The sequence below is a fragment of the Saimiri boliviensis genome, chromosome 4 (genome assembly GCF_048565385.1).
Source record: "Saimiri boliviensis isolate mSaiBol1 chromosome 4, mSaiBol1.pri, whole genome shotgun sequence".
NCBI classification, from domain to species: Eukaryota; Metazoa; Chordata; class Mammalia; order Primates; family Cebidae; genus Saimiri; species Saimiri boliviensis.
In genome coordinates, this window is record NC_133452.1 from 37848237 (window position 1) to 37862149 (window position 13913).

At 35.9% G+C, this 13913-nt stretch overlaps 2 protein-coding genes across 2 annotated transcripts in view; both read right to left on the reverse strand.

The window, feature by feature from the left end:
* ENPP3 (ectonucleotide pyrophosphatase/phosphodiesterase 3) overlaps nucleotides 1-13913 on the reverse strand; it is a 286041-nt gene that overhangs the window by 54874 nt on the left and 217254 nt on the right. The gene's annotated exons all lie outside the window — the stretch shown is intronic.
* Nucleotides 1-13913, reverse strand: part of ENPP1 (ectonucleotide pyrophosphatase/phosphodiesterase 1) — an 86112-nt gene that overhangs the window by 9270 nt on the left and 62929 nt on the right. Inside the window, exons 15-24 of the mRNA XM_039467772.2 lie at nucleotides 13260-13387; nucleotides 12069-12138; nucleotides 10489-10576; nucleotides 9177-9346; nucleotides 7954-8005; nucleotides 6510-6664; nucleotides 4877-5006; nucleotides 3761-3841; nucleotides 2467-2599; nucleotides 483-645 (exon numbers count right to left, since the gene is read on the reverse strand). Of these exons, the coding sequence (XP_039323706.1) occupies nucleotides 483-645; nucleotides 2467-2599; nucleotides 3761-3841; nucleotides 4877-5006; nucleotides 6510-6664; nucleotides 7954-8005; nucleotides 9177-9346; nucleotides 10489-10576; nucleotides 12069-12138; nucleotides 13260-13387 (1170 nt within the window). The remainder of the gene's footprint in view (nucleotides 1-482; nucleotides 646-2466; nucleotides 2600-3760; nucleotides 3842-4876; nucleotides 5007-6509; nucleotides 6665-7953; nucleotides 8006-9176; nucleotides 9347-10488; nucleotides 10577-12068; nucleotides 12139-13259; nucleotides 13388-13913) is intronic.

Consider the following 13913-nt stretch of genomic DNA (forward strand, 5'->3'; position numbering starts at 1 on the left):
CCAGACTCTGAGTTGGGGATGGGTGAGATTATTAGACCAAGTCAGTTCTTTAGATTGTTTAGAGGCCCAGAAGGGTTTCAAGCCCTTCAAGGGGTATTTGAATGTCATGTGGAATCCTTTGTTTCTGGCAGCAAAGTGCACTGAGCACTCTCCCAGGGGGCAAGGGCTTTCTCCCATCCTTGCCTTACGGAAAGCCATCCCAGATCAGGTCCCCCATTTCCCGACTCTCCAGAACAGACTACAAACATGCAAATGAGAATCATTTTAATACAAAAAAAGTACAAAAAAAAAAAAAGAGGGTAGTCTTCCCCAAAGATATGACATCTTAAAAGATCAGATTTTAAGGCATCCTGTAATTTCAAAGTCCATGTGTATTCAAATGCCGTGTCTTCTCTCACTGGAATGTCAGATAAATTGACACAAACAAATATGCATATGCTTAGATTTTTAATATGCAAAGTAAACATACAAAAGCTACTTACCACACAGCTCTCACTGTTATCAGACCTGTGAGGCAAAATGAACGCTAAGGTGTCTAAGTTTTCACAGTGCAAAGGAGTCTGAGATGGATCTTTACAGCTTGTTAGCACAATGAAGAAGTGAGTTGGAATCAAAATTTCTTGATTACGGATGACTCTTCTTTTTCTGTAAAATATGCCAATATTCATTTTAAGAAAGAAGTAACTATCTTTTTTCTTGATGAATATTTCAGTAGAGCATGCTTTTAATACATATAAAAATCAAATTCAAACAAATAATTAAATATAAGAAGCTAGTAATCACAATCCCTCAACGTATTCTGCCAGACTGAGAGTAATCATTAGAAGACAGGCAGATAAACACAGTCCAAATACTTTTTATTTTCTGTAGAAATTTATTGACTTTTGATCCAACCGCCTCGGCCTCCCAAAGTGCTGGGATTACAGGCGTGAGCCACCGCGCCTGGCGACTTTTGGAATTCTTTAAGTACTACCTAAAGACACTGAAATTGAAACACTAAAGAAAAGATCATTTTTGAACGCCTACGCCCATTATTGATAGTCTTTTTTTTTTTTTTTGAGACGGAGTTTCGCTCTTGTTACCCAGGCTGGAGTGCAATGGCGCGATCCTGGCTCACCGCAACCTCTGCCTCCTGGGTTCAGGCAATTCTCCTGCCTCAGCCTTCTGAGTAGCTGGGATTACAGGCACGTGCCACCATGCCCAGCTAACTTTTTGTATTTTTAGTAGACACGGGGTTTCACCTTGTTGACCAGGACGGTCTCGATCTCTTGACCTTGTGATCCACCCGCCTCGGCCTCCCAAAGTGCTGGGATTACAGGCTTGAGCCACGGCGCCCGGCCCTTGATAGTCTTAACTTCCAGGCCATTATAGACAAACAGTGGGCAGAGAAAGAACTGGTTAGGGATTTTTTATATTAGCTTCTTCAGGGAGGATGCGTTGTCATGAATTGTTCGTTTTAACTGGATTTTCTTCCTTATCTTCAAAACTTACTTTTTTTACCTGCAGTATATTATCAAAGATGTCCCAAACATCTTTACCTCATAGTCATTCTCTCATTTCCTTTTGTTTTAAGGCTGTGTTTGTTTTTTTTCAGCATCTTTCAAAATTTAAGGTAGTGGGATCATTGTTTTCAAATATGACCATAATCTATAAAACGGATTTAAACAGAGAGCTCTGGGTGAAGCCGTGGGTAGGGAGCTCATGCAGTTCTCTTCTCTATCCACTCTAGTGCTACAGCTTATATGCCTCAAAGGAAAGTAAAATCTGTAACTTTACAAGCTGATGTGCTTTCTTATATATTTTGTAAGTCACATATATCTAAGTTAGCCTGGGAGAGCAGGAAAGTTCTGAGAGCGCCTGAATCTCAGTCTTTTTCCTACAGGCTTAACAGCAAAATTGCTTCCAAAAACACTGTACTGTTTTAATAAAGATAATCAGTTTCTAAAATGTTCTCTCCCTCTCTTTTTTTAAAAAAAGCGCCACTGATGGTTTCCTCCAGATGGTTGCTTTGTATCATGCCCCTCCAGCCAGAGTTGAGTAAAAACCATAACATTCACCCCCAAGGGCACCAGACTCCAAGCACTATAGCTTTATAACCCTATTCATTCCTAGACTCAGGATACCTGTAGTCAACCACAGAATTCTTCATCTTCTGACTGACAGTACCATTAAGATCATACCTTAACAATTAGCCACACAGATCTTAAGCACTGAGTTCAACAACTAAGCTCAAAAATTATTCAACTGAACTGAATGGGTGAGAAACACTACTTCTTTGACCTAAAAGTATTTTACTGAACATTGAGCAAAATGTCAACATTAATCAGATATTTCAAGAGGCTTCCTGTGTAGTCAGAAGTGTTATACACATAAATACCTGACACTGGATAAAAAAGATTCTGTTGACTCAACTGGATGGTAATCGATTTGATACCCATTTTTAAGAGTAATGAAGTATATTCTTACTGCCTCAGAATCTCTGAAGGATCATAATGTCCATCATAATCAAAGTCAAACACAGGACCACTGACAACATTGACACCATTTCTTTCTTCAGCATACTTTCGCAGTAGAGTGTCATGAAAGTAGCGCCATATAACTGAAACGAAATAGAAGATGGTGTACTTTTAGAAGAACAAGGTAGTACCATGTTGTCATGTGAAATAAATTAACACCATGATTCAAAATTAGCATTTATAGTAAATAAAGTCAAGTTTGGCTTCAGTCTTTGTCTTGCTTTGTTTAGAGACAGGGTCTTGCTATATCACCCAGGCTGGAGTGTGTGACACAATCATAGCTCACTGCAACCTCAAACTCTTGGGGTCAAGAGATGCTCCTGACTCAGTCTCCAGAATAGCTAGGACTACGGGTGCACATCACCATGCCCAGCTAATTTAAACTTTTTGTAGAGACTAGAGACCAGGTATCACTGTTTCCCAGGCTGATCTCGAACTCCTGGCCTCAGGCAGTCCTCCCAAGTTGGCCCCCCCAAAGTGTTGGGACCGCGAGCATGAGCTACCACACCCAGCCTTGGCTCCAGTCTTAGTGTCAGGCCAAAAATTCATTGTTCAGCTTTGGCCTTTGAAACGACTCACAGACAAATGTTGAACTCAACTCTATTTGAGGCATTCCTGAACAAGTACATCATGCTGAAATTGCGATCACTGTCATCACTAAAGCATAGCAACGTCACAAACACAAACGAGGTATATTCTTCAGATTTCCTATTAATAGCTGAATATTAACTTTGAAATATTTGCAAGTACTCTAGATATAAATTAGACTAAAAACTGCTTACATGCTTATATTCTGATATTCCATACATCAATTAAGTGTGACTGTTTTTATGCTGTAAAAGTCAAATGCTGCAATAGTTAATGATGATATAAAAGCTATTCATTTAAAAACAAAAATAATTATCAAGAACTTCCAAAAAGTTAAGCAAGAAAGCCAAATGAAAGTTAATATAAGTGTTAGCACACTGTATTCACTGGATAAGTTTAGGAAGAACATCACATACTTTCTTACCAAAAATGTTTACAAACACTTAAATATAAACCAGAATGGATACTGGAATATATGATAATTCTAATACTTGTAGAATTTTTGTGTACTAGTATTCTCAAAGATAAACAAATGTTTAAGAATGTATTTGGTATTAATTCATGTAATTTAGATCATAAGACCTACTACAAATGAATTATGCCTATATGTGCAGAAATTCATTAAAATTATCAAATATAGAGTTAACATTTTTTACCTTGAAAACTCTGGTACATTGGCACTATATTTGTAGTAAGCAAAGCTTCAGAATATATCCCACTTGAATTTTTATTTAGGTCTACAAAGAGAAAAGAGGACAAATTAGATATCTCATGGTAGGGGGAACATTTTTAAAAACTGGCTGAGTACTATCTTAAACCTGTAAAATTTTCCCAAGTACTGGGTCAAGGGAAAATGTAATGTGTTTGTTCAAGTCCTTTACAAAAATAAAAGTCTTTACAAGATGTTTCAAAGAAACAGAAACTTTAATAACAAGAGCTCCAAATTAAACATATTCGAATTTTATTAGCCTTATTTCAACTAAAAGGAATTGTGCTGACAATCTTCTTTCCTTAAACTTTTTCATAGTGAAAAGAAAAAAGAGAACATCTGGCTCCAGAACAACACCTGCTACCCAGAAAAAACATCACAGGATGTCTGTCTCGAAATGCCATACAAGGCTTTTTTGTATGAATTTGAGGCTTGGGCCTGGTCTATTTTTATAATGCAATAGCCAAGTTCTGACTTCAGACACATACTCTGGGAATGGACTGGATGCTGATGGTATTTGAGTACCTGGAGTTTTCTGATGTTTGCCTTTTAAGGCTGGCCCCAAAATGGTTTCTCATCAACATACAAATTTGCCATTTCAAAAACCAGAAAGCTTCAAAAAAAACCATTCCCTAGAGGTTCTGCATCAGTGAAAGAGCAAGCATACTTAAGCCTCCATCTTTACCCAATTCTCTGACAATCGCATTTTCTTTTTAAACAACAAAGTTAGATCTTCTTCCTAAGAGCCTTGATATTTTCTTCCAACTTTAGTTTTCTCTAATTCTGTGTAAAAGAAATGCAGAAGGGAAACAAAGTGTTCTGCCTATTGTATCTGCACGAAATCAACTACCCTCCCAACAAAAATACAGTTTTATAAAATGCAAGTTTTAGATGATTAAAATTTTCTCCTTGGTAGTTATAGACCAAATTCACAGCTTTTTGGCAATAAATAAACAAAGCTACATATATGACCCTATAATGTATGGTAGGATAAACAAGAAAGAAAATGAAAAGGAAGAGAATAGGATAAGAAAAGGGGCGGTCAGGAGAGGAAGGAACTTACGTGGTGGGGAGAGGAACCCGTAACTCACTTTGGTGTTATTTTTATAAAATGAACATTTATGGACAGGACTAAGAGAAATTCTGAAGTCCTGGTAGAGACAGCTAGAAAAGTCTTCTGTAGAGAAACTGTCCTAAAGAACAAAATGAAAAAGAACTCTCATATATCAGGCGCAGAAAAGGAAATTGCTTTATTAACACTGAGAGGTGAACTACCTCATGAAATTATGCAGTTCTAGCTCAGGTCATGTCCTTCACCACTTTCCCATTTTCCTACTAGTATATTCACTCTTTTTTCTAACTAAAGTGTAAAAAATCCTTCACAATATTAAAGATACTAATTGTCATATATGTGCAAATATCTTCAGATTCTGCTGTGCTAATATGAAATACTGTTTATAATGTTTTGATCTATATAATTTTAAGCTCTTATATAGCAAAATGTTGATTTTTAGACATCTGAGTCTATCTTCCACAGCCAACTACAGTGCCAAAAGTTGGTGGAGCAAGGGAGACAGTCACTGAACAACAATGGAAAAACCTCAAGTATCAGAATTAAAGTCTTACATTTTAATTATAGAAGAAAATGAAACGGAATCAAGAAGCACCATAATTCAGATAGAAATATTAATAAACAGGATGAGGTGACTGTAAAAAACGGTGTAGACTGATCAATTACAAAATCAAAAAATTTTGTTGTTTGGTGTTTAAAGACAGTCTTGAAAAATTTTAAAGATCAAAGTTCAAGAAACTTTATATAAATGTATGTGGGTATCATATATTTTTAACATAGAAAGTATATATAAACACACATATCCCTATCTTTTTATTTAGCAGTCTCACTGATTCGTAAATAGTTTTATTTTAAAAATTCAACAGCTGCCCTGAACAATGCTCTCTCAGATCCCTCTGTCCTTCCCTTAAGGGCATCCCATACCTTCCAGACACTTTCAGTTTCAGCCCACTTTAAAATTTCAATTCCACCTAAGATCACAATCTCATCTCTCCCCCTTCTCTTTCTAGGACCATCTCCTTCACCAGAGCACCTGAGAGGCCACAAGTAAGTGGGAAGGCTGCTCTTATTCTGAGATATTTGCTCTCACTCCTTTCAAGGCCTACTTCCTCTGGTAATGGTGGTGGGCGGGATTCTGGCCTCTCCCTGGTGACTCTTCCTATAGATGTCTTGTAATGATGCTACTGAGCAATAACAGCGGCCCTGCCAAACAGTGGGCCCCCTTAGATTTGAGCACCTGAAGGAAATACTTGCCCGCACATAGCCATGTATATAGAAATGGGTAACCGTGACTGGTCCTAAGGCTGATTTCATGCAATTATAAATCGAAATCATAAAATATCAAAACTGGGGGCAGGGAGGCAAAAGAGAATTCTTTACTACACAACCCTCATTTCACAGAAGAAATCTAGTCTGAGTTCTCAAAGTCAGGCAGCTGCTTCGTGGCAGAGCTTGAACTGGAACGTCATTTTTCTGACTCCCTGTTCAGTGTTCCTCTAATGCGGGAACTGAGGATAAAGCCAAGGTTAACAGTGAGAAACTATGAGAAACTATGCATTCAATGTTCTGCCTAATTGTTCATTTGAGATAGCCACACGTAGAGAAAGAGGTGACAAATACTTGCATTTCTGTCCACAGTATAAGATGTCCAAAGGGGCATTAAGATGTCTTGGCTGTATCCACTCATAAACTGGCGCTGGGAAAGAAGACAGATGGTGTTTTTCTTCTGAAGAACTCTGGGTCTTCCATACGGTAACATTGCATGCTTAATAATCTTCTCTTGAGTCATAGGATAAAAATAAATATAGTTAGTGTACATTATATGATAATATATGGTGTGATACACTCATCTAATCCTTTCCTCTACTTGACCATATTGAAGATTTACTTTTGACTATTTAAAAAAATTATATTATAAAGAATAGAAGCATAAACAAGAAGACAAGTGAGGTTCACTGTAATTTTTGCCTATAAAGATTCTAAAGTCAATGTAATATTGAGATACCACAAGGACACTATATGAAATTGCTAAATATTCCAGTTAATTCAAAGTTATATTACTAAAAATTATTTAGTATTATTTAGTTACTTATTCTTTAGGACACACTTTAGAAAGCAAATTTTTTGGATGACATGTATACTTGGAAAGCAGAAGTAGAGAACTGAAATTATGAGACTAAACTATATTAAATAATAACAATATAGATATTATTTATTGCCCTTTTTCCAAATGTCAAGTGCTTGGTACACATCATATAACTGACTTTTACATCTCCCTATGAATTAAGATTATATGCCCATTTTACAGATGAGGAAACAGCAGCTGACAGGGAATACTTCATACTATATGTTCCACATAATATATAGTACCTAAGCTCATATTCAATCTTGGGTCTACTCAATTCTGAAAGTGCCATCATTCGCCACAATACTTTGCCACCTTGGGGATATCAAAGATTTTTCTAATTCCAACATTTACATAGGGATTTTATACAGACAAGCTTACATCAGAATTAATGTAGAATTTACTTCTTTATTCCAGTAGAAAAAAAAATGTATGCCAAGTAACTTAAGGATGAGAGAATATATTACGGTGACCCTGAACATTCAAATCATAAATATAAAGTTTCATCAGCTGTCTTTATATTTTTATTTTTAGTCAAAAGGGATGAAGAAATAACTTTAGATCAATAAATCAATTTATAATCTTGTATGATTAAGAACCAGGTGAGACAGAAACGTAGGTATTTCAAATGGAAATCTGAGGCTCTATCAACTTAGAGAAGTCATCAAAAATTTCAGAATACTTCCATCACGTTCATAAAGTGTGATTCAGCTTCCACTAAAGATGTTACATACAATATCCATTGCAAAATATCTCTTCTTTCCTTATGCCTAACAGTCTAAACTGTCAAGCAAATAAATATCTATGTTTCATCAGCTGGTCCTCCAGAACTCCCTTCATTTTATTGGTTATTCTCAAATAATGCCCCCAAACCAGTTATCTGCATTTCAGTGTTGAGAAAAAGCCTGCTTCACATTCCACACTTGAGAATAGCATGCCTTACCTTCTGCCGCAGTCAGATTAAACTGTGTCTGAAAATCCTCAATTGGCAAAATCTAAAAAAGGTCATAAACTATTTTTAAGGACTGAGAGACATATTTTAATTTTTGTAACATAGAAACGCTATAGATTGATTAATCCAACATAGAACAAAGATCATTTATAATAGTCTTGTATTAGTGGATTTTTTTTCTCTCTTTAAGGACAAGAATCTCACTCTTTTACCCACGCTGGTGTGCAGTGGTGCAGTCATGACTCACTGCAGCCTCGACATCCTGGGCTCAAGCAATCCTCTGACCTCAGCCTCCCAAGTAAATGGGATTCCAGACATAAGCCACCATGCCCAGCTAATTTTTTTAGTTTTTTATACAGACAGGGGTCTTACTATGTTCCCCAGTCTGGTCTTGAACTCCTGGTCTCAAGCAATCCTCTCACCTCGGCCTCCCAAAGTACTGGGATTACAGGTGTGAGCCACCATACAAGCCAGAAGTGACTTTTTTTTTTTTTTGATGAGGAGGACAGAAGGAAAGGAATGACAGCTGCAAAAACTGTTAGCATAAGCATCACACCAGGAATTAAAAACTAAGAATATGACTGCTGCCTTATAATTCTTATCTATACACTCCAACAATCTTTCTTCTAGTCTAACTCAAGTATAAAACAAAAGGTAAAGCATAAACTATTCTCTAAATTGCTATATTTATGGATTTTATCAATTTTGTTCATAACTTGTCTAGTATTTTTATCTTTTTCCAATGATACATTAACATGGAAGTGAAGAGGGACAGTGTAATATATTCATATGTCACATATTCATTTCAAAAAGATATTTTTTCTTCCTACATTTAAACAACCTGAATTGTATTTTTAAAAAGATATATACAGCAATTGGTTTACTATGTGCTCATGACCTCACTACTAGAATAACAGCACAGATTCCCTAACTCAGGATGCTCAAGGACTGAACTAGACTTCTCCACACCTACACTCAAGTCAAGTCATAGCACCAAGCAAGTAAAAATACAGCTGAAAATGCAAAAACTAGAAAGAGAAAAGATGTATTACAAAAATTCTGCATGTGCCTTCTACAAGTAAAATATATGTTTACCTACGCCGACTCCTACATTCTAACTTGATTATTAAGTATTTCTACAGCACATGCTATGCAGAGGGTGCTATAAACCATACATACATACATACTGGACCAAACTTCTTAATGATACTTACTGAAGGGTTACATGAGCAGCCAAGGTTATCTCTGGGGTTTCTTGTGAAGGGGCACTGCACCAGGGGATGAACTTCTTTGGGATGCTTTGGGGTATAAACAGGATTCTTTAGAAGGTGGTTAAGACTTCCATGAGTTCCGTTGTTAGGAGCCGGTGTCAAATTCAGTAAATCTGCATAATTTTAAGAATGGGAGAGTTACTTAGATGTTTCAAAACAAAATAAATAGGAGACATGTACCATGATCTTTACTTTTTAAAAATCAAATATATGAGTCCTTTATTCTAACTAAAATAAAAGTGTAAAACTCTCTTGGGTTTTAGAGTACTTAAGACTAAGCTATCTTCAATAGAAATACTGATATGCATGCTGTACTTCACTACAAAATTTCTGAATTTTAAAGTGGACAATAACTACAGTCATCGCCTGTTGAATGCATATTTTGTACCAATCATGGTGCTCATATATTTTCTTATTTATTCCCCAAAACAATTTAAGAAGTTATCATCAATATTTGGTAGATGGGTAATCAAAGTGTTTTTCCCCAATTCTCAGAGTTACTAACTAGAAGATCTAGAATTCAACACCAGCTTTGTCTAAGACTCATGCTCTTAAAAGTAGTAACAGCAAAAAAAAAAAAAAAAAAAAAAAGTAGTAACAGCAAATACTTTTGTAGTAAGCACTTACTATATGCCAGGTGCTTTTAAGTATTTTAGGATATGTTAACTCATTTAAACTATACAGACTCCCACTAAAACAACTGTACTTAAGACATATTTAAGGCTTTGCAAATACCTAGGACCACTATCAGAATAAGAAACTAATATTTAAAACACAATGCTTCATCCTAAAAGGACTATTTCAGAAAATACAGAGTAAACCAAGAATATCCCTAATGGGTTCCTCCTTCATTTCTACAACCCTGACATTGACCTACATCCAACCATTACAGCTACCAGAAGTTCCACCAATTTTGTACACCTTTCACTGCCCCCAGTCTCTTCTACAACTTCTATCACTGCTCTGAGTCAAGAATCAAATCATTAAACCAAGGGTCTAAGTGCTGGGCACTGGGCGTGTGCAGACCAGCCTGCTATGAGTGGGGTACTTTACCAGCATGCAGCCTAGTGAAACAGGTAAGTAATAAGATGACACATTCCCCACATTTCTTCAGTGGGTCTGAGTCAGGGAAAAGGTAAAAATCTGTCTTGTCTCACCGTCATCTCCACAAAGTTGCCTACAATGTGATTTGCTTTTGATAATCCTATTTCAGGTCTGTTTTCAGAAGGGAAAAAAGCCACCTGTTCACACTTACCACACATTAAGTTATAGACTTCAATGTTTTCAAAGGTGTCAACCTCAGTGCCGTGCTTGAATCCAGGTCCATAGCCGATAAAGAGGGCCTAGATGGCCAGAAAAGGAAGTTTATCAGTGCATTTCAACCGTCTACAAGTTGGTCCAAAAAATTCTGTTATCCATATTGTACATATACAAACTGGTTATGATAAGAGGAAAATTATCATGCCTGGTAGACTTTGTGGGAATTATAGTTTTAACCCTAGCACACACATAATCTAAAGACACTCAGGATATGTCTCTTAGTTTTACTACGATTCTTGACTTGACAATCAGAACCGAATGAATGATAAAAATTTTTTTCATCTATGACACTGAATACAAACCTCACCCTGCCCACCTTACACAGTGCTGCAGAAATCAAATTTGATAGTTATTGTAAGTTTATTTTGAAAATGTTAAAGTGCTGAGTAAATGTAAGATATTATCTCTTCTCTGAACATAAGCATGATACCTTCTTATCTATTATATCTCTGGCTTTCTTCAACTGTAAAGCAATATTCTTATCAGAGCACAAAATATGAAAAATAATTATTAGAAATATAGGATATATAAGTCATACGTTCATGAAATATGAATATAAAATTTCATTATTTTTTTAATTTTTATAGATTTAGGGGTATGAATGTAGTTACGTTACATGGATATACTGCATAGTGGTGAAGTCTGGTTACCCATCACCTGAATAGTGTACATTGTAACCGGTAAGTGGTATTTCAACCCTCACACTCCTTCTACCCTCCCACCTTTAGGGAGACTCCAATGTCTATTATTTCACTCTGTATGTCCATGTGTGCCTACTGTTTAGCTACCACTTACAAGTGAGAACATGCGGTTTCTGGCTTTCTGTTTGAGTTATTTAACTAAAGATAATGGCCTCCAATTCCACCCACGTTGCTGCAAAGGACATGATTTCATTCTTTTTTATGGCTGAGTAGTATTCCATCATATATATATGTACATATACACAAATATTCACACATATGCCACATTTTATTCCATCATATACATATATATGTACATATATACATATATTCACATATATACCCCATTTTTAATCCCATCATCCATTGATAAATATGTAGGTTGATTCCATGACTTGACTTCTGTGAAGAGTGCTGCGATAAACATATGAGTGCAGCTGTCTGTTTGTAAAATGATTTCTTTTCCTTTGGGTAGATACCCAGTAGTGAGATTGCTAGATTGAGACACAGTTTCATTTTTATTTCTTTGAGAAATCTCTATACAGTGATCCATAAAGGTTGTACTCATTTACATTCCCTTCAACAGTGTATAAGTGTTCCCTTTTCTCCATCCACATCCTTATTAACATCTCATGTTTTTTGACTTTTTAGTAATAGCCAATGAATATAAAATTTTAACCAAATTCTTTAAAGTTCAAAGAAAAATAGCTTTATGAAAATATGTTTCATTAATTCTCCTTCAAGAAATATGATCACAGTGTGTTTTCAAGTCTCAAACTTCACAAATCATTTTTTCTTTAGATTTAAGCCAATTAAGTATAATAGGTTTACTCACTTGCATATTTGAAAATGTATTGTCAGAGCCATGAAATCCACTTCCACAATACTTCCTTTCTGAGGGATTCCTAATTTAGACATATATGAATTAAAAATGTAAAGTCCCTTCAGAAAACATAATTGATAATCATAACATTATTTTCATTAATAAAAAGTATGTAACTATTCTGAAAAACCAACATAAAAGTAAATAAAACCACCTGGCTTTGAAAAGCATTAACGAGTCACCTCTATCTTTTATTTCATGGACAAATAAACTATAATCCATATAGTGCACAGGAGAAAAACCACTAGCATCAAGAGAGAAGTGGTTTTGAACACTGGCTGTGCAATTAACTACCCATGAATTCACACAGATTTAACGATCTTCTTTAATTTCAATTTCTCATGTCAGTTATTTGTAAAAATAATGATGTAGCCTAAAGAAATGCTTGCAACATGGTATTTAGATATTTACTAAATATTAGTTCTCCCATGAGAGTAGGACCATTTCTCCTTTTGTATTCTTTCTTTGAAAACTCAAAGCCCAGCTCTCCAGTAAGAGTGGAGACAGTCTAATTCTGTTTACTGGATTTTGGTTCACTGCTTAGGTTTGGCTTGAAGGGGGAATGTATCATGACTAATTTCTTGGCAACCACCAAAACAGTTAATGAACTAAAGTTTATTGATTGTGTAGAACAAAGACAGTTATTCATTATAAAGTAAAGTGCTTTCACCAACTGTTTGCTGGGCTTTGGAGGCACAATTAGACAAACGGTAATGTGTAGAAGAGATGCCATGGCAAGCGGTAACAAATGTAGATTATAAGAAGTAATCAATATGGACATGAAAGGCCCGAACGATGGTTCTCAGCCAAGGATAGTCTGGGTGATCCCTCCTCCCCAGGGAACTTTTGGCAATGCTGAGGGGCATGTTTGATTGTCACATTGGAGAAAAGGTGCTACTTTCAGCTAGTGGGGAAAAGTAAAGGATCCTTGTCAAATATCCCACAGTGTGCAGGACAGCTCTCCACAGCAAAGAATTATCCAACTCAAACGTCCATAGGCCGACATGAGAAATCCTGGGTTAGAGTGAAGAGAATCATACTTACACAGTTTTCACATAACAGTATTGTTAAAAAGGGCTCAGTGGTTACCCCGAATCACTAACAGATCAGGCAAAGTTCACCTGGGAGACTGTCGGAACTTACAATGCAAGTTGCCACTGAGGGTCCAAATAGAATGTCAGGGGCTCAATTCTATCATTCTTGGCAAAGTGCAACCGCTTAGGTAAGAAATGTTTCAGGTAAGGTTTGAAATGCTGGTTTGGTTCCCGACACTGAAATTACAAACAGCAAAGAAATTTCTCTAGTATCAAATGTGTCAACTTTTCTTGAAATTGCTTTCTAACTTCTTATGAAATTTTTCTTCACAAACATTTCATCAGCCTGCCCAATAAGTCAGAGATGGAAAAACAGCTAAAAGTTCTTACTACTTGTATAAAGTACAAGGTAAATCTTCCAAACTACTTGAAACATTAAGAGGAAATCATAATTATTACTGCATAAAAGCCCCAGAACTTAGACTGTCACTAGATCACATTCAAGTTACTGCTGATGATTCTATTTTCAAACAACCTTGTAACTGCAATTGTGTTTTCCTGCAGACTTAAAATGTATGAGTATAAAATGTAGAATAGATAACTCAGCATTAGTATAGAAACTTATTTTGTTAAGGCATAAAAAAAGACTGGAAAGAAATATATCATAATGCTAATGGTGTTTATGGTGGTACAGCTATAGGGTTTTTCCTTCTACTTTAAAAATTATTTCTTATAAATAGTTTTAAAATTATTTCTTCTCATA